This window comes from Enhydra lutris, unplaced genomic scaffold, assembly GCF_002288905.1.
Source record: "Enhydra lutris kenyoni isolate GAN:26980312 unplaced genomic scaffold, ASM228890v2 scaffoldscaffold9, whole genome shotgun sequence".
Taxonomy (NCBI): Eukaryota; Metazoa; Chordata; class Mammalia; order Carnivora; family Mustelidae; genus Enhydra; species Enhydra lutris.
This window is the reverse complement of record NW_019154093.1, coordinates 845972-865081: the sequence shown is the minus strand read 5'-3', so window position 1 is coordinate 865081 and position 19110 is coordinate 845972. Positions and strand designations below refer to the sequence as shown.

General features: G+C 43.5%; 1 protein-coding gene across 2 annotated transcripts; it reads right to left on the bottom strand.

Moving 5' to 3' along the window:
• Positions 1–14541: 14541 nt before the first annotated feature.
• LOC111143258 (ATPase inhibitory factor 1) lies at positions 14542–16820 on the bottom strand. Of its 2 annotated transcripts, none has more exons than XM_022496877.1 (3): positions 16655–16820; positions 16480–16562; positions 14542–14806 (listed from the first exon to the last, which is right to left on the bottom strand). In XM_022496877.1, the coding sequence occupies exons 1-3, from the start codon at positions 16739–16741 to the stop codon at positions 14662–14664; spliced, it is 315 nt and encodes a 104-aa protein (XP_022352585.1). In that variant the 5' UTR covers positions 16742–16820; the 3' UTR covers positions 14542–14661. The 2 variants fall into 2 exon arrangements, with proteins under 2 accessions (XP_022352585.1, XP_022352586.1); XM_022496878.1 differs by lacking the exon at positions 14542–14806 and adding an exon at positions 14845–14881 and having other exon boundaries at positions 16655–16783.
• Between the last annotated feature and the right edge of the window lie 2290 nt (positions 16821–19110).

Here is a 19110-nt window from a genome sequence, read left to right as displayed (position 1 = left end):
TCAGACAAGCAAAGAATCCTAAAATAGTCTGTCCAAGTCACTACTGGACAAAACTCTTCATGGCCCTCATTGTTCAGACTGTGTTTGGACATACAGTGGGTCATATTTGGTCTGCTGAAACACATTGTTCAGTCCTCTGGGCTTAACAAAAAATTGAGTAAGTTGTTAAGCTTTAAAAATTAGGAGATTTTAGTAAAATCCCCCAATTGGGAATTATCTTAGGAAACAAGTAAAATATGTTAACAATGGGCCTCCATTCCTGGTGCCATCAGTAGGACTGAGTACCTGGGCTTGTCTCCTCCAGCTCTCAGTTCCCATAATAGTAACACACAGACCACTTGACTCATTTATGTTACTAGCCTGGGAACCTGACTTTGAGACCTTAGGACAGGGTCAAGATTCCTTAACATGGCATTCAAGGCCTGTGATGGTTTTGTGCCTTCCCTTTCACCGTTACTTGCTTCTATTGTTCACTTTTGCCCAAACACACCTTATTCAAGGTTAAAGGATAAGGTCGTGGCAGAGTGGGAATTAGAACCAGGGTTTCTCATTTCACTCTTTTAACTACCTCATCTGGTTCTTTACTCATTAACTTGAGGTGTTTGTTTTTTATAAGACTAGGCCAAAGCAAGCCAGTTGGCATAAAACCAAATGGAATGTAAAACAATAACAACAACAACAAATGGAATGGAATGTTCAGAGGTGGAAATTTTGCAACCAGATGTGCAATATCACCAGTGTCTTACTCCCTCACTCTGTTCCAGCTATACTGACTACTTTGCTTTGACCATGGTAAGCCACTCATGTCTCAAAGCCTTTGCCTTTGTTATTAGACTTCAGCTTGAAATGCTCCGTATCTTCATAGCTTATGCTATTATGTTCTTTTTTCATAAATTTTATTTATTTTTAAATTTATTTATTTTTATTAACATATAATGTATTATTTGTTTCATGGATATAGAGGTCTATGATTCATCGGTCTTACACAATTCACAGCACTCACAATGGCACATACCCTCCCCAATGTCCATAACCCAACCAGCCCATCCCTCCCACCCCTCCTTCCCTCCAGCAACCTTCAGTTTGTTTCCTGAGATTAAGAGTCTCTTATGCTTTGTCTCCCTCTCTGGTTTCGTCCTGTTCCATTTTCCCCTCCCTTCCCCTATGATCCTCTGTCTTATTTCTCAAATTCCTCATATCAGTGAGATCATATGATAATTGTCTTTCTCTGATTGAATTATTTTGCTTAGCATAATACCCTCTAGTTCCAACCATGTCATTGCAAATGGCAAGATTTTGTGGATTTTTTTTTAAAGATTTTGTTTATTTGACAGAGAGACACAGTGAGAGAGGGAACACAAGCAGGGAGAGTGGGAGAGGGAGAAGCAGACTCCCCACTGAGCAAGAAGCCCAATGTAGGGCTCAATCCCAGGACCCTGGGATCATGAGCTGAGCTAAAGGCAGACACTTAATGACTGAGCCACCCAGGTGCCCCGAGATTTCAGGGGTTTTTTGATGGCTGCATAATATTTCATTGTATATATACACCACATCTTCTTTATCCATTCATCTGTTGATGGACATCTAGGCTCTTTCCATAGTTTGGCTATTGTGGACACTGCTGCTATAAACATTCATGTGCGCATGCCCCTTCAGATCACTACATTTGTATCTTTAGTGTAAATACCCAGTAGTGCAATTGCTGGGTCATAGGGTAGCTCTATTTTCAACTTTTTGAGGAACCTCCATACTGTTTTCCAGAGTGGCTGCATCAGTTTGTACTCCCACCAACAGTTAGGTGGGTTCCCCTTTCTCCACATCCTATTAATCATTTTTTAAAGTAATCTCTATGCCCAACAAGGGACTAACTCATGATCACAAGATCAAGAGTCACGTGATCTTTCAACTGAGCCAGCCAGGCACCCCTCTTATTATATTCTTTAGTCCCATATCTTATTAGGACACTCTATAAAGTGGCAACCTGATCTGATTATACTACATAAAATAGTTCAATCTCAGCCATTTTATATCCCCTTACTCTGATTTATTTTTCTCCCACAAACTTGTTTGTGTAGAACTTTCTTCTACAAACTTGTTTAATTTTTGCTTCTCACATTATGAAAACTCCAGGAAGGCAGGACTTTGTTTGGTTTTCTGTTGTATTCTAGAACCTAGCACAGTGCCTGGAATAAAAGAGGCATTCAATAACTGTTTGTTTTAATATATTAATGAATAAATAAGTGCATTATACACGCCTAGAAGAATCCTACTCTTTCACAGACTAGGTGATTTTCAATTCATTACATCTTTCTCCCACAAGTTATGGAAACTTTGTTTTTAGGACTAGAGATACTGAGAATGGAATGAGAAAGTTAGAGGCACCAACAAGAGGAACACTTCTAGCATTGTCAGGAAACTGACGGCAATGCCAGAATCTTCTGACCTCAGTCTGTTTGGAAGGATGAAGGAAGATACACTAGGCATAAGAGCATAGGGATTAAGTTGATAAGAAACATTCAGAATGTATTTCATCAGGGTCTTTGAGTTAATGATCACGGTATACAACTCTTAAGATGTTTCCCCGGCTTACAATCCAACTTATGGAAACTACTCCATATACAAGAGGGGACTATAGCCATGCTTTCCTGGCCCTGGCCCTTTAGACTAAGTGGGATTGTCTGACTTGAGCTGGGCCTGAGTAATTCCCAAGAGTTGGAAATTTGCAAAGTAGACTCTTCCTGGATCTAAGTTACAGTTCTGATCAACAGCTGTGTTAAAGTGCAGATTACTGTGGGTGCCGGGGTGGCTCAGTCAGTTAAGTGACCAACTCTTGATTTCAGCTCAGGTCATGATCTCCTGGTTGTTGGATTGAGCTCCATGTCAGGCTCCACGCTCAGCGCAGGGTCTGCTTGAGATTCTCTCTCTCTCCCTCTCCTTCTGCCCCTCCCTCTACTCTCATGTGTGCGCTCCCTAAATAAAATCTTTTAAAAATGCAGATTGCTGGACCTTGCTTCAATATTCTAATTCATGAGACCTGAGGTAGAAGTTAGAATTTTTCCATTTTGGGGGCGCCTGGGTGGCTCAGTGGGTTAAGGCCTCTGCCTTCGGCTCAGGTCGTGGTCCTAGGGTCCTGGGATTGAGCCCCATATCGGGTTCTCTGCTCGGCGGAGAGCCTGCTTCCCTTCCTCTCTCTCTGCCTGCCTCTCTGCCTACCTGTGATCTCTGTCAAATAAATGAATAAAATCTTAAAAAAAAATAAAAGAATTTTTCCATTTTTAAAAAGCACCCCCAGTGATAAAAAATGTTAGAGCTGGGAGCTAGAGGAATTGTTCTGTCCACTAAAACAGCCACTAAACTGGCAAAAATGGTCAGAATAAACTTCTTTGGAATGCTGGAATCTGATCAAATATGTATGGCAACCAGGAGACAGCTTAACAAAGAAAGAGGCTGCTAAATTTCAGTGCTGAAAGAAATTTTTGTCAGGGGTACCTGGGTAGCTCAGTTGGTTAAGTGTCAGCCTTCAGCTCAGGTCATGATCCCAGGGTCCTGGGACTGAGTCCTGAGTCAGGCTCCCTGCTCAGTGAGGAGTCTGCTTCTCTCTCTCCTTGCCTCCAGCTCCTGCTCTCTCTCACTCTCTATCTCTCTTTCTCAAATAAATAAAACCTTTTTAAAAAGTAAAGAAATCTTATCAGGTACTGACTGATTGCTGAGATAACAGAATAGCGACATCAGGGACCACACATGACAAAGAATGCATTCCCTGTAAGGATAGTTTGGAAAAGCCACTAAACAAACAGACCACTAGAGGCCACGCAGGTAATTATAGCTCAGCAAGGGAGGTGTGATGGTTAGTCTTATGTGTCAGCTTGTCTGGGTGCACAACATTTGGTTAAACCTTATTCTTTCTGTGTCTGTGAAGGTGTTTCTAGATAAGATCAACATTTGAATAGAAGACAAGCAAAGCAAATCAGCCTCTCTAATACGGAGGTGCTCCCAACCAACCGAGGGCCTGAATAAAACAAAAAGGTTGACCTTCACACAGATAAGAGGAAGTTTCCTTCTGCCTAGCTGCCCAGAGCCAAAACAGTAGTTTTGCCTGCCTTTGGTCTTGGATGAGAAATATACTATCCTGGGTCTCTAACTTGCTAACGCAGACAGTGGGATTTGTCAGTCTTCATAATTGTGTGAGGCAATTCCTTGTAATAAACTTCTTTCCATATATATATATATAGAGAGAGACCCTATTGGTTCTGTTTCTCTGGAGAACCCTGAATAATACGGATTTTGGTACTGAGAGTGGTCCTAGAACAGAAATTTAAAGATGAGTTTCTGAATTGATTCTAGGGGTTCTGGAATTGGCTTTTCACTCATACTAGACTTAAAGACACTAATGACTCTATTTCTAGTAGTAAAGATTGCACTGATAGTCCATGGTATGATCTGGCAATAGACATATGCAAAATACTACCACTAGATACTTTAAATATTTTATTTATTTATTTGACAGACAGAGATCACAAGTAGGCAGAGAAGCAGGCAGAGAGAGAGGAGGAAGCAGGCTCCCTGCTGAGCAGAGAGCCCGACTCAGGGCTTGATCCCAGGACTCTGGGATCATGACCTGAGCTGAAGGCAGAGGCTTTAGCCCACTGAGTCACCCAGGTGCCCCCTCTAGGTACTTTTAATCAACTACTTATAAGCAGTAAAGATCTGAGTGACTGTAGATATGACACTTTTGAACATTCCTATCAAACTAAGAAATACAATGAGGGGGTGCCTAGGTGGCTCAGTGGGTTAAAGCCTCTGCCTTCGGCTCAGGTCATGGTCCCACGGTCCTGGGATCGAGCCCCGCATCGAGCTCTCTGCTCAGCGGGGAGCCTGCTTCCCCCTCTCTCTCTGCCTGCCTCTCTGCCTACTTGTGATCTCTGTCTGTCAAATAAATAAATAAAATCTTTAAAAAAAAATACAATGAGATTGGCTGGTTACCCCTAGTGTCACTGGACAATGTGGGGGGAGAAAGGGATGAGCGCGGGGATGCAAATTAACACATTCCCTGTTATCTAGTATGTAGCTATTGAGCTGGCAAATGCTTTTCTCTCCATACCTGTTGAGAAGAACCTCCAGAAACCGTTTGCTTTCAGCTGGTATGGTGGCTAATTTTTATGTATTGATTGGACTGGACCACAGGGTACCTGGATATTTGGCTAAACAATTTCTAGCTGAGTCTATGAGGGTGTTAGGGTGTTTCCAGGTGAGATTAGCATTTACTCAATACACTGAATCAAGCAGATTGCCCTTTCCCATGTGAATGAGCACCATCTAATCCACGGAAGTCCCAAAGAAAACAAAAAGGCAGAGGAAGGGAGAATTTTCTCTTTTCCCTGACTACTTAGTTGGCACATAGGTCTTCTGTACTTAAACTAAAACTTACTCTTGGTTTTCCTGATTCTCAGGCCTTTGACTTCAGGCTAATATTACATTACTGGCTTTTCTGGGTCTCCAGTTTGCAAATGGCAGATCGTGGGATTTCTCAGCCTCCATAACGGCCAAGCCAATTCTGTACATGCCATTGGTTCTGTTTCTCTGGAGAATCCTGACTACTATATACAGCTGGTGAGGCCAGCAATAGACCCTCACTGTTCTCCCTCAGGAATATACCAGTTCTCCAACTCTATGTCAAAATTTGGTTCAAGGAAAATTGATCACTGTCTTAGCCCATTTGGGCTGCTATAACAAAATGCCATAGACTGGGTAGCTTATAAACAACAGAAATTTTTTCCTCACAGTTCTGGTGGCTCGAAGTCCAAGATCAGACAGACAGTATGATTAGGTCCTGGTGAGCTCCCTTTTACAGGTTGCTGACTGTTGGACTTTTCATAGTATCCTCACCTGGCAGAAAGTGAGTGAGAGAGTTCTCTGGGGTCATGTTTACGAGGGCACTAATCCTACTCTAATCACTTTCCAAAGGCCCCACCTTGTAATACCATCACATAAGGGGTTGTAATTTCAACATATGAATTTTGAGGGGTACGAACATTCAGGCCATTACAGTCACCTTTCCCTTCCATGAGCTATCACACTGGTTTATTACATTGATGACATCATGCTAATGAGACCTAGTGAGCAAGAAGTAGAAACTAATCTAGACTTATTGGTAAGACATTTGTGTGTGAGAGGGTGGGAAAAAAATCTGACAGAAATTCAAGGGCCTTCTACCTTTGAGAAATTTCTGGGGATCCAGTGACATGGGGCATGCTGTGGTAGCCCTTCTAAAATGAAGGGTAAGTTGTTTCATCTGTCCCTTCTACAACTGAAACGGAAGCATAACCCTTAGTAGGACTTTTTGTGGTTTGGAGGCAGTGCTCTTCATTTGAGTGTATTAGTCCAACCTGTGTGCTGAAAAACCTGACGAGCTGCTCATTATGAGTTGGGGTCAGAGCAAGAGAGGAGACCAGGCTCCTCCATTTGGGTCATACTTGGGTTATCCAGCAGATTCAATGGTGCCTAAAGGGTCAGTGGCATATGGGGAGGCTCTTTGGAATCTTTGGCAGGCCCATATAGATGAATTTTAGCGTAGGCCCTTAGGGTTTTGGAGCAAAACTCTGCTATCCTCTGCTGAAAACTTCTCTCTTTTTGTGAAATAGCTTTTGGCCTGCTCTTGGGCCTTAGCAGAAATGGAATGCTTAGTCATGGACCAACCAAATTACCATGATACCGGCAGTGCCCATCATGAACTGGCTATTTTCTGACTCACCAAAGCTATAAAGCTGGGCATGCACAGCAGCATTTTATCATCAAATGGAAGTGGCACAGATATATGATTGGGCCTGAGCAGACCCAGAAGGCACAAGTCAGTTACATGAAGTATCCCAAATGCCTGTGGTCCCACTCCAGTTACATGACTTTCTCTTTCCCCACCTGTATCTGTGGCTTCGTGTGGAGTTTCCTAGAATCAGTTTACATAGGAAGAAAAGACTCGGGCCTCGTGTGTAAATGGTTCTGTGCAATATGTAGGCACCAACTGAAAGTGGACAGCAGTGGGACTATAGCCCCGTTCTGGGACATCATGAAGGTCAGCAATGAAGGAAAATAATCCCAGTGGGCTATACTTCAAAGTGAGCCCCAGGTTGCTCACTTTTTTTGGAAGAAGAAATAAGGCTAGACATGCAATTATTTACTGGTTCCTGGGCTATGGCTAATGCTTTGGCTGGATATAAGGGACTTGGAAGGAATATGATTGGAAAATTGATGACAAGAGAATTTGGGGAAGAGGTATGTAGATAGACCTCTCTAAGTGGGCAAAAAAATGTGGAGATATTTTTGTCATATATGAATGCTCACCAAAGAGTAACCACAGCAAATGAAATGTTAATAATCAAGTGGACAGGGGCGCCTGGGTGGCTCAGTGGGTTAAAGCCTCTGCCTTCGGTTCAGGTCATGATCCCAGTGTCCTGGGATCGAGCCCTCCATTGGGCTCTCTGCTTAGCAGGGAGCCTGCTTCACCCTCTCTCTCTGCCTGCCTCTCTGCCTACTTGTGATCTCTGTCTGTCAAAAAAAAAAAAAAAGTCACCTGTTTAAAAAAAAAATCAAGTGGACAGGATGACCTATTATGTGGATACCAGACAACCTTTTTCTCCAGCCACCCCTGTCATCACCTAATGGGCTCATCCACAAAGTGGCCATGGTAGCAAAGAGGGTTGATATGCCTGGTCTCAGCAATACGGACTTCCACTCACCAAGGCCAACCAGGCTGTAGCTACTGTTAAGTGCCAAATCTGCTAGCAGTAATGACCAACACTGAGCTTCTGATATGACACCATTCCTCAGCGTTATCACCCAGTGCTGGTAGGTTGGTTACATTCCATCATGGAAGGAGCAGTGTTTGGTTCTCACTGGAATAGACACCCTGGATAACAAAGTTGTCTTCCTTGCATGCAATGCTTTTGCTAAAACCATCATCCGTGAGGTTACAGAATGTGTTATGTACCATTATAACGTTCCACACAGTATTGCTTCTGGCCAAGGAGCTCACTTGGCAGCAAATGAAGTGTAGTGATGGGCCCATGTTAATGGAGTTCACTGATTTTACCATGTTCCCTACCATCCTGGAGTAGCTGGCTCGATAGGACAGTGGAATGGCCTTTTGAAGACTCAGTGCTAGCTGTGTGGCTCTACCTTGCAGGGAGGGGGCAAGGTTCTTCCAAAAGCTGTATATGCTCTGAGTCAGCAGGGCTCAATCTCATGACCCTGAGATCGTGACTTGAGCTAAACCAAGAGTTGGATGCTTAACTGACTGAACCACCCAGATGCTCCTTGAATAGATGTCTCTTAAAGAAGGTATACAAATGGCCAATAAGCACACAAAAGATGCTCAGTATCGTTAGTCATCAAGGAAATGCAAATCAAAACCCTAATGTCATACTATTTTATAACCACTAGACAGGTAGAATCAAAAGGCTGAAAATAACGTATTTTGGTGAGGCAGGGAAATGGGAACTCTTGTACGTTGCCGATGGGAACATAAAAATGTTGCAGCTGCTGTGGGGAAAAAAGTTTGGCAGTTCCCCCATAAGTTGAACATGGAATTGCCATATGACTCAGCAATTCCACTCCTAGGTATGTATCCAGAAGAACTGAAAGCAGGTGTCCAAACAAGTACTCCTATGTGAATGTTTTAGCAGCACTATTCATAATAGCAAAAAAAAAAAAAAAAAAAAAAAGGAAACGAGCCAAAGGGCCATCAACTGATGAATGGATAAGCAAGCACTCCATACCATGGAATATTACTCTGCCATAAAAAATGAATGGCGCACTAAAAATATGCTACATGGATGAACCCTGCAAACATTATGTTAAGTGAAAGAAGCCAGATTCAGAAGGTCACATCTGTGATTACATTTATATGAAATGTTCAGAATAGGCAAGTTGTTAGAGTCAGAAAACAGACTAGTAGTTAGGTGGATGGGGGGAATGAAGAGTGACTGTTTAATGGATATGGAATTTTTGAGGTGATGAAAATGTTTCAAAAGACTAGAGGTGATGTTTGTACAACATTGTGAGTATGCTAAATGCCACTGAATTTTATACTTCATATGGTTAATGATTAATTTTATGTGAATTTTACCTCAATTAAATAAGAGTGCTGAGTAAGAGGGAATCTGTGGGGTCTTGGTAAATGGAAGTCCGTATTGTGAGGTTGTGCCAGGTGGCACCAAGTGAAGCAGTGGCATGTGTGTCCCCGTGCTTCTTTGTTCCTTTGCCTGCTTGAAAACTTTTGGTTCATTTTTAGTGCTTGAAGTTAAGATTTGTCAACGTGGGATACAAGTAGGTTAAGTGTTTTCTGCTCTAATAAAGGAGTCTACCTAAAAAGAAAAGGGAAAGGAGGAAGAGAGGGAGGGAGATAGGATGGAAAGAGGGAAGGAGGAAGGAAGGACTGAGGAGTAGGACATAGCGAGGAAGCTTATAAGTGGCCAACCCAGCCCTCGGAAGATTGGTAGAAACTAGCACCCTACCGCCGATTCCTCCCCATCACTCCCAGCATCCTCCACATGAACAGGCTGAACTATTGTCAATTCCCAATAACTCGCGGTATCTCTCCATGCCAGACTTCTTCAAATGCTGTCACTCAGACTTGAATGTCACCCCATTCTTTTTACCTGGCCTGTTATACCTCTTCTATCATGAGGTCCCTTTGAATCCCAGGTCTGGGTGGAATGCCTGTCCAGGGTCCTTCTTCCAGAACTCTTCATTCACTCCCATTAGCACACTTCCCACATTATTTAACCACTTGTTTTTCCTAATAGGCTATGGGTTCCACAAAGACAGGAGCTGTGGGATGCCTGTCTGGCCCAGTGGGGAGAACATGCAGCTCTTGGTCTCTGGGCCATGAGTTCAAGCACCATGTTGAGTGTACAGTTTAAAAAAACAAAAAAAAAGGTAGGAGCTGTGATTGTTTTGTAGTTGTATTCTCAGTGCATACCAAGTGGCCAGCATATAGTAGATGCTAAAGAATATTTTTAATGAATACATTTTAAAAATCTGAACGTGGAATATGTAGATTATACAGCAATGCATATTCAAGAACAATGGAATGACCCAGGGTCCTCTTTATAGGAATTAAACAACAGGTGACCCAGAGTAGATGCCACTCTTAAACTAGAGTGCACTGCTTGATGAGCAGGGTATGGGCTGAATTTTAATCTTCCCTGGCCCCTTTAGTTAGGTGTCCTTATCCGGTGAACAACCTGCCCAGCCATATCAACAGATCCGCAGGGATCCTTTAAACCAGTGGGTCACAGCTCTGGTCACATATTGGAAAAGGGGGGGGAGCATTTTGAAAATACCCAAGTTCACACCTTGGTCTCAGAGATATTGGTCCTGAGACTTTGGCTTAAATTTAAAGCTGTTAAGTATTTTGATGTGCTACCTGGGCTGGGAATTACAACTTCGGACTTTCTGATGTGAAAATTTCAAACTAGACTCCATCGCAAATGTGTGTTTGCATCATCTAGGCAAGCACTGACATACTGATAGGGTTCCTGATGCAACCAAAATGCTAATGCCAATTCCAACACCAACCAGTGACACTTCTACATTTACTTCCTGGGATCTTCACCATTACCACTTATTCCCAGATCAGGTGGTGCCCCCAGCCTGTCCCACGTTTTCAGGGGGGAGCTAATAATGGGCGGCTGAACCACTACACTGGGATTGCAACCTAAGTCTGTAGGAGCAGGAGTTTTTCTTTTTTCCTTTCTTTCTTTTTTAAGATTTCTTTTATTTATTTGAGAGAGAGAGAAACAGCATGGGTGTGCGCAAGCAAGGGGAAGGGGTAGAGGGAGATGCAGACTCCCCATTAAGCAGGGAGCCTGATGCAGAGCTCAATCCCAGCATCGTGACTGATCAAGACAGATGCTTAACTGCCCCTGTGGGAGCAGGAGCTTCGAAGGAAAAGTTCTTGCTCAGTAGAAACCTGGTTGTTTCACCTTGAGAAACTTCACAATTCCCTGCTTCGGTTACTTTGTTTATGAAATTGGGTGATGAGCATTAAGGAGGGCACGTGATGTGATGAGCACTGGGTGTTATACACAACTGATAAATTACTGAACACTACATCTGAAACTAAATATGTACTATATGTTGGCTAATAGAATTTAAATAAATAAAAAAAAGAATGGCATGGATCTGTTTGCCAGAAGTCTCATGAGGTTTAATGAGCAAGTAATTGTGACATATTCATAAATATATATTTTTGTGTAATTGTTAAATAACTTCCATAACTTCATTGTGTAAAATTCCATAGAAATCTTAAATCACTCCAATGATTTTGACACAGATGGTTATGAAGCTGCTTCAACAATCTGCTCTTGCAGTTGTCAGAGCTTCTCTGGTCCCTGCCTTTCAGAGTTTTGTTTGTTTAAGTTTTCTTGAGATTCTGAGACAATAGCCACTGTTCTTTTTTTTTTTTTTTTTAAGATTTTATTTATTTATTTGACAGAGAGATCACAAGCAGGCAGAGAGGCAGGCAGAGAGAGAGGAGGAAGCAGGCTCCCCTAGAGAGCAGAGAGCCCGACGCGGGGCTCGATCCCAGGACTCCGAGATCATGACCTGAGCCGAAGGCAGCGGCTTAACCCACTGAGCCACCCAGGCGCCCTAGCCACTGTTCTTTAAAAAAATATCTTTTTCTCCATTGTAAGCCAGACTGTGCTGGTTATCTGTTACTTGTAAACGAAAAGGATTTTATTCCAGGAAATAATATGTTCTCAAATGTTAATATGGTTTGTACAAGAATAATCTTTTTTTTTTTTTTAGATTTTATTTATTTATTTGACACAGAGAGATCACAAGTAGGCAGAGAGGCAGGCAGAGAGAGAGGGAAGCAGGCTCCCTGCTAAACAGAAAGCCCAATGCGGGACTTGATCCCAGGACCCTGAGATCATGACCCAAGCCGAAGGCAGCGGCTTAACCCACTGAGCCACCCAGGTGCCCTGTACAAGAATAATCTTAACGTATCTTTTTATTCTGAAATAGCATTCATATGAAGAACTATATGTATTTTTATAATAATCTGCTTCTATAAAAGTGTTCTATGCCCAAGGATGCCAGCAAATGCCATGAGAAACTATGTGAACGGTGTTCCTCAAACTTCAATGGACTTTAGAATCACTTGGGGAGGGGCGCCTGGGTGGCTCAGTGGGTTAAAGCCTCTGCATTTGGTCCTGGGATCGAGCCCCGCATCGGGCTCTCTGCTCAGCAGGGAGCCTGCTTCCCTTCCTCTCTCTCTGCCTGCCTCTCTGCCTACTTGTGATCTCTGTCAAATAAATAAAATCTTAAAAAAAAAAAAAAAAGAATCACTTGGGGAAGCTTGTTAAACAGATTTCTGGGTTCAATCCTCAGTTTTAGCCATCTGTGATGGAGGCTGAGAACTTGCCTTTCTAACAAGTTCCCAGGCAATGCTGATGCTGCTGACTTGTGGGCAGTTTAAGGACCCCTGCTGTAGAGATGCCTGGGTGGCTCAGTTGGTTAAGTATCTGCCTTTGCTCAGGTCATGATCCTGGGGTCCTGGGATTAAGTCTCGCCTGGGGCTCTTTGCTCAGCAGGGAGCCTGCTTCTCCCTCTGTCATTCCCCCTGCTTGTGCTCTCTCTGGCAAACAAATAAAGTCTTTAAAAAAAAAACCCAACAAAACCCTGCTGTAGTATTTTCCAAATTCCAAGAAACACCTGGGGAATCTTATGACCTGTGCTATGTGTCTGTGGTTACTGGTTTAAATCACATCAATTGAGGCGCCTGGGTGGCTCAGCGGGTTAAGTCTCTGCCTTCGGCTCAGGTCCTAATCTCAGGGTCCTGGGTTCAAGCCCTACATCAGGCTCTCTGCTCGGCAGGGACCCTGCTTCCCCATCTCTCTCTGTGCCTGCCTCTCTCTCTGCCTACTCGTGATCTCTGTCAAAGAAATAAATAAAATCTTTAAAAAAATCACATAAATTATCTTAGGATTTTAAGAAAGATATATTTATTTTTTATTTTTAGATCTTATTTATTTGTCAGATTGAGAGAGAGTACAAGCAGGGGGAGAGGCAGGCAGAGCAGGAAGAGGGAGAAGCAGGCTCCCTGCCACGCAAGGAGCCCGATGCAGGACTGGATCCCGGGATCCTGGGATCATGACCTGAGCCGAAGGCAGCCCCCTAACTGACTGAGCCACCCAGGCGTCCCTTAGAAAGATATATTTAAACAAATATATTTAAGAGATATTTTTACTTTTTTTGTAAAGATTTTATTTATTTATTTGACAGAGATCACAACTAGGCTAAAGAGCAGGCAGAGAGAGAGGAGGAAGCAAGATCCCTGCCAAGCAGAGAGCCTGACTCGGGGCTTGATCCCAGGACCCCGGGATCATGACCTGAGCATTAGGCAGAGGCTTCAACCCACTGAGCCATCCAGGAGCCCCAAGGAGAGATTTTTAAACTGTATTTTTAAATAATATTTGTATTTTGCTTTTATTATAGCAGGATAGAAAAAATTAACCACAGGTATGTCACAACAAAAAGACCATGAGTTACCACTTTCATGAGTTCAGCTCGTCTTAAATTAAGCTGCTCCAAAAATTATTCATTTTATCTTCCTAAGAATTCAAGCTTACTCTTCATCTTCCACTTTTTGCTTGCTTTATTTGATCATTATTAGAGTGATTTTAATTTAAAATAGATCTCAAGAGCAAATGGCATACTCAGGAACATCCCTTCTAATAGATCTATTGTGGATTAGAAGTCATGAGAACACTATCATCTACAAACTTAAGGGATTTTGTAAGGCTTTTAGTAGGGCCAGGTAGGGGGAGGCTCACAAAAATGCAAAATGGAAGATGTTACTTGTTCAATTAAAAATTTTAACTTTTCAAACTTTGTACTGTTGTAAAGTTAAAAAAGAAGGCATGTGACTTGTCATTATTTTTTGCACTCCATCTTTGAGGTAATCTTATTGCTGGCCACTTGAATCTCAGCATTCACGTCAGGAGTGTCTATAAACTTTCCACTAGCCGCATCCACACTGGACATGTGTTTTGGAAACTGACATCTAGTATCTTGTTTGCAGGAGTAAGGTCAATGACTTGTCTGAACTTTTGTCAATGATCCTGAAGGCCTTTTTATAATGGGGTCTCACAATAAAGACTGAGCAGAGAGCCCGATGTGGGGCTTGATCCCAGGACCCTGAGACCATGACCCGAGCTGCAGGCAGAGGCCTAACCCTCTGAGCCACCCAGGTGCCCCTGGTTAATTTTTTAAAGATTTGTTTATTTGAGAGAGAAAAAGAGAAAGCAAGAGAGTACGCATAAGTGGGAAGGCAGAGAGAGAGAGAGAATCTGAAGCAGACTCTGCCCTGAGCAGGGATCCTGAAGCGGGGCTCAATCCCATGACCTTGAGATCATGACCTGAGCCCAAATCAAGAGCTGGAAGCTAAACCAACTGAGCTACCCAGGCACCCCTATATGATTCATTTTATAAGTCCAGTAGTACTTTCCAGAGGGTGGAAAAAGGCATTAGACACAATTCATTGATGACGATTTATTATAATCTGTTGGCAGCACAGATAGATATTAATAAAACCAGAACTATGTTTCCACAGAAGTGGGCGATGATATATAGCTATTCTATGGGAACTGCACACATTTAATCATCGTCATCTTTTAGATGTTTGATCTTCTTCTTGTGCCGCTCAATTTCTTTCTGCAGACGCTCAATTTCCTTTACATGATGGGTGATCTCCTCTTCATGGTGTTTCTTCAAGGCTGCCAGTTGTTCTTTAGTGCGTGCTCTACAAGGATACAGTGGCTCTGCATTAAATCCCAATCGTTAACCCACAGAGACCTCTAAGCATAACGTATGATACCTAAGGCAAAGAACAGGAATCCCAATCCCACTAGAATCTGGTTGGTCATCCTCTTCTACCTGCTCCAGCCCCACTAGAGAAAGAATACTCCATCTTGAGATATATCCACCTTAAGAATGACCAAAATGATTCCATTTTCCTGGTGCCAGTGCCTGAAATTTCATTATTTATGAGTTATTCCTTTCAAATTTCTCTTTAGAAAACTCCAAAAAGGTGTAACATTAAGTCTCATATACCTTAGGATAGGAAGCACCCAGAGATCAGAATCCCTTTTTTTGGGGGTGGGGGTAGGGTGGGCAGAGCAAAAGGAGGGAAGGATGGACAAAAAAACATATCCTATCTCAATTTATCTAGGGCTTTCTTTGCCTAGGGAAATGCATGGCTCACTGTAAAGGTCAAAATGAAGGGGGAAAAGTACTTGGAAGTCCAATTTAGGTCTCAAGAAGGGACATTCAAATGTTGGTTTGGGCACATACCGGCCTCAGTTTTCCTTAAGTGTAAAATGTTGATGCCAAATTAGATGGTATCTAAGGGCTGTGCCTTGGTTCTCTGGTATGGCAGGCGCCATGCTGATCGTTCTTAAGAGTGAGCAATAAAGGGCAGAAGTTAAAAGCTAGACCAAAGCAGAAGAGGCAAAAGTGAGATTAGGTCCACACTGCTCCCCACTGTGGACAGAAGTCAGTAAATGATAATTTAGGGCTAGGAAAGAGTCCCTTGGGCAAACTGCTCTGTACTCTTATGCAGGAGAAATTTATCCGTTACAGCGGCTGGGCTGGGCTGGGTTGGGCAGGGCAGGGCAGGGCTGGGCAGGGCTAAAGTCTCCAAGAAGTAGGAGCGGAGGGTTCCAACTAGGAGCTGCTGCCTTGGTTGGAAGCACTCTGGCGGAATTGAAGACTTGGGGTCTAGAAATGGCTGAGGATCTGGAGAGCCAGGGACTCCATGGGGAGGAGAAAATAGAGAGTAGAAGGGTTATGGGTGGTTGAAGGCTGAGGGAATCAAGCTCAGGGTGTTTTCAAGTATTGGGCAGTGGGACCTATACATTTTGGAAAAATCTGGAAGCCATTTTACAAGACCGGGGAGAACTCCGTGGGTGGGCATGGTAAGTGATTCAGGAAGAGTTTTGGAGACCCGCGGGTGGAAATGGCTTGGGTTTGGGCCCCCCGAACTGTTCGGGAGCGCCCTATAGGTGGTGACAATCAGGACCTCAAGTGTTGGGGGTAATGGGTTCAGGGCCTGCTAGTTCTATTGGGGGACGGGCGCCCAAAGGACCAGGGAGGGACAGGTAGGGCTACTGGACTTTTTTTTTTTTTCCTTTTTAAAGATTTATTTACCTATTCGAGAGATTAAGAGAGAGAGTGCGAGCGAGAGAGCGGTGGGGGAGGGGCAGAGGGAGAGAGAGAATCCCAAGCAAACTCCCCTCCCAGCACGGCACCCGACCCCTGGCTCGATCCCACAACCCGAGATCACGACTGCAGCGGAAACCAAGAGTGGGCTGCTCAACCGACTAAGCCACCCAGGTGCCCGGACGATTATAAGTTTAAGAAGGATCGGAAGGCCCCAAGAGATCTGGACTGGACTCGGGGCTCCGTGGACCTCACCGGAAGTATCGTTCCTCTTCAGCTTGCTCTCTCTTTCCAAAGGCCCCACCTGCCTCCCGGATTGAGCCAGCGCTGGAGTCTGACTGCGGAGAGAGATGGGAACGTCGGTAAAGGCGCGAAGGGGAGATGGAACCCGCGCTCAGGGCTGGGGCTGCGGACACTACCGCCGGCGTACCCGATCGGAGCTGAAGCCTCGGGCTTGCACGGCCCTAAAGCCCCCCACGCCCAGCCAAATCCGGGCCGCCGAAGTCGCGACAGCCATTGTTGTTGGTGCAGGACTTCTCCAGTCACCCGCGGTCGAGCCTCTCCGCAGGCGCTAATGACTCTGGGAGCCAGGCAGCCAATGGTTTCGATGGAGAGGCGGGATGAGCCCAGGAGTAGCGAATTAGGAAGTGGAGGAGGCGGGGTTCCTGCAGCTCGCAGCGAGTCCTGAGCGAGAGGCGGGCCTATTCTTAGCCAATCACTAGCAAGGTCTTTGGGGCCAACGGCCTGGAGAATAACAATGGAGTTAGGGACAGTGTGAGAAATCCAAATCCGGGCTTTTGGATCCATCAGAGTGAGGACCCATCAGAGCGAGGGATACACCCCATCCCACGATTCCAATCCTGAAGTTGTTATTAAACACCCAAAGGAAGCCTTGCCTTTCCTGGACTACTAGCATCGATAAGATATCTAATGTAGGGGTTGGGGGAGGGGGTATGTCCAGGATGCTCCAATTTAGCGTTCTGGGGAAAAATTTTTCTAAGTGTATGTGTATGTAGTCTCTTAAGAGATGTCAGTGTTCTGTTGTTGCACTGACATTTCACTCAAGTCGCAGTTTAAAAGTCACTTCAGAAACAACCCCCGACCTCCTTAGTCATTCTATTACAGCTACATTTTGTTCTTTCTTCCTCTCTCTTTGTGCTTTTCACCATTTGAAGAAGAGCTTTGGTCAAGTAGACACTGAATTAATATTTGTAAAATGTATTAATATGTAATTGAACAGGCTTGATCACTGGACGTTTGGCAATGTGATGTAATGAAGTGGAAAAGAGCTTAAGTAGGAGTGTGGGGGAAGTTTTTGCCATGACCTTCCTTTCACCATCTAACAAATGTGAACAAGACCATAGTGGATTATAGCCTTTTCCTAAGTCTTTTTTTTTTTTTTTTTTCTCTCTGGGCCCAGTTTTTCTTCCTTTAGATGAGAGCGTTAGGCCAGATTATCTTATTTGTGATTATAAAAATACCTTCTTTGCTTTCTATGAAATTGTAGAACCGTTTTTATTGATCATCTTTTGGTTGGAAAAATACCAGCCCTAGTTTGTATGACTTAAATGATAGGAAATGCCTGCAAGGCACATTTTCAAATGTTCGTGGCAGAAAACTTGGAAAAATACAAAAGCAGAAGGATAGAAATAATAATCACTTTTACGCTCACTACCCAGTAGTAATAATTTACTGTGTTTCTAGGTGATATTTAAGTGCCATTCTAGTTTCAGAAACTGATCTATTTTTCAGGAATTGCTGTTTCTTGATTATCTCCTAGGCTAGGCACTCAAGGTAAGGTCTTACTGAGTTTGTGCAAAGGATTGTGTATGGGGCGCCTGGGTGGCTCAGTGGGTTAAAGCCTCTGCCTTCAGGCTCAGGTCATCCTGGGATCGAGCCCCACATCCGGCTCTCTGCTCAGCGGGAAGCCTGCTTCTTCCTATCTTTCTGCCTGCCTCTGCCTCTCTGCCTACTTGTGATCTTTGTCTGTCAAATAAATAAATAAAATCTAAAAAAAAAAAAAAAAAAAAAAGGATTGTGTAGGCTCTAGGATTGGCTGTAATTAAAAAAAAAAAAAAAAAGGAAAATAACCAGTGTTGGTGAGGATGAGGAAAAACTGTAACCCCCCATACATTGCTGGTGGGAATGTAAAATGGTACAGCTACTGTGGAAAATAGTTTGGCAGTGGCTTAAAAAGTTAAATACAGAATTAACATAAGACTCAGCAATTTCGGGGCGCCTGGGTGGCTCAGTGGATTAAGCCTCTGCCTTTGGCTCAGGTCATGATCTCAGGGTACTGCGATCAAGCCCCACATCGGGCTCTCTGCTCAGCAGGGAGCCTGCTTCCCTCTCTCTCTGCCTGCCTCTCTCTGCCTACTTGTGATCTCTCTCTGTCAAATAAATAAATAAAATCTTAAGAAAAAAAAGACAGCAATTTCACTTCTAGGTATGCACACCCTGCCCTAAACTGAAAACTGTCACTCAAATACATGTACACACGTTCATAGCAGCATCGTTCACAATAGCTAGAAGGTGGAAACAACCCAAATGTTTATCAATTGATGAATGAAAACAAATTGTGGTATATTTATGTAGCAGAATAACATTCAGACATAAAAAGTAATGAAAAAAATGACACATACTATATTTTGGATGAACTTTTAAAACACTATGCTCAGTGAAAGAAGGCAGACACAAAAGATCACATATTGTATGATTGCATTTATGATGTCCAGAATAGGTAAAGCCATAGAGGCAGAACACAGATTGCTGTAAGGGGTTGAGTATAAGGGGGAATGGGGAAGAACTACTTAATAGGTGTCAGGTAAACTTTTGGGGTGATGAAACTGTTTGGAACTACATAGACTCTGGTGGATGCACAACACT

Coding starts and splice junctions, on each gene's coding strand:
- LOC111143258 (XM_022496877.1), bottom strand. CDS start 16,741: ATGGCTGTCGCGACTTCGGCGGCCCGGATTTGGCTGGGCGTGGGGGGC. Junction 16,563..16,654: donor GAGGCTTCAGCTCCGATCGG/GTACGCCGGCGG, acceptor CTCTCTCCGCAG/TCAGACTCCAGCGCTGGCTC. Junction 14,807..16,479: donor GAAGAGGAACGATACTTCCG/GTGAGGTCCACG, acceptor GTATCCTTGTAG/AGCACGCACTAAAGAACAAC.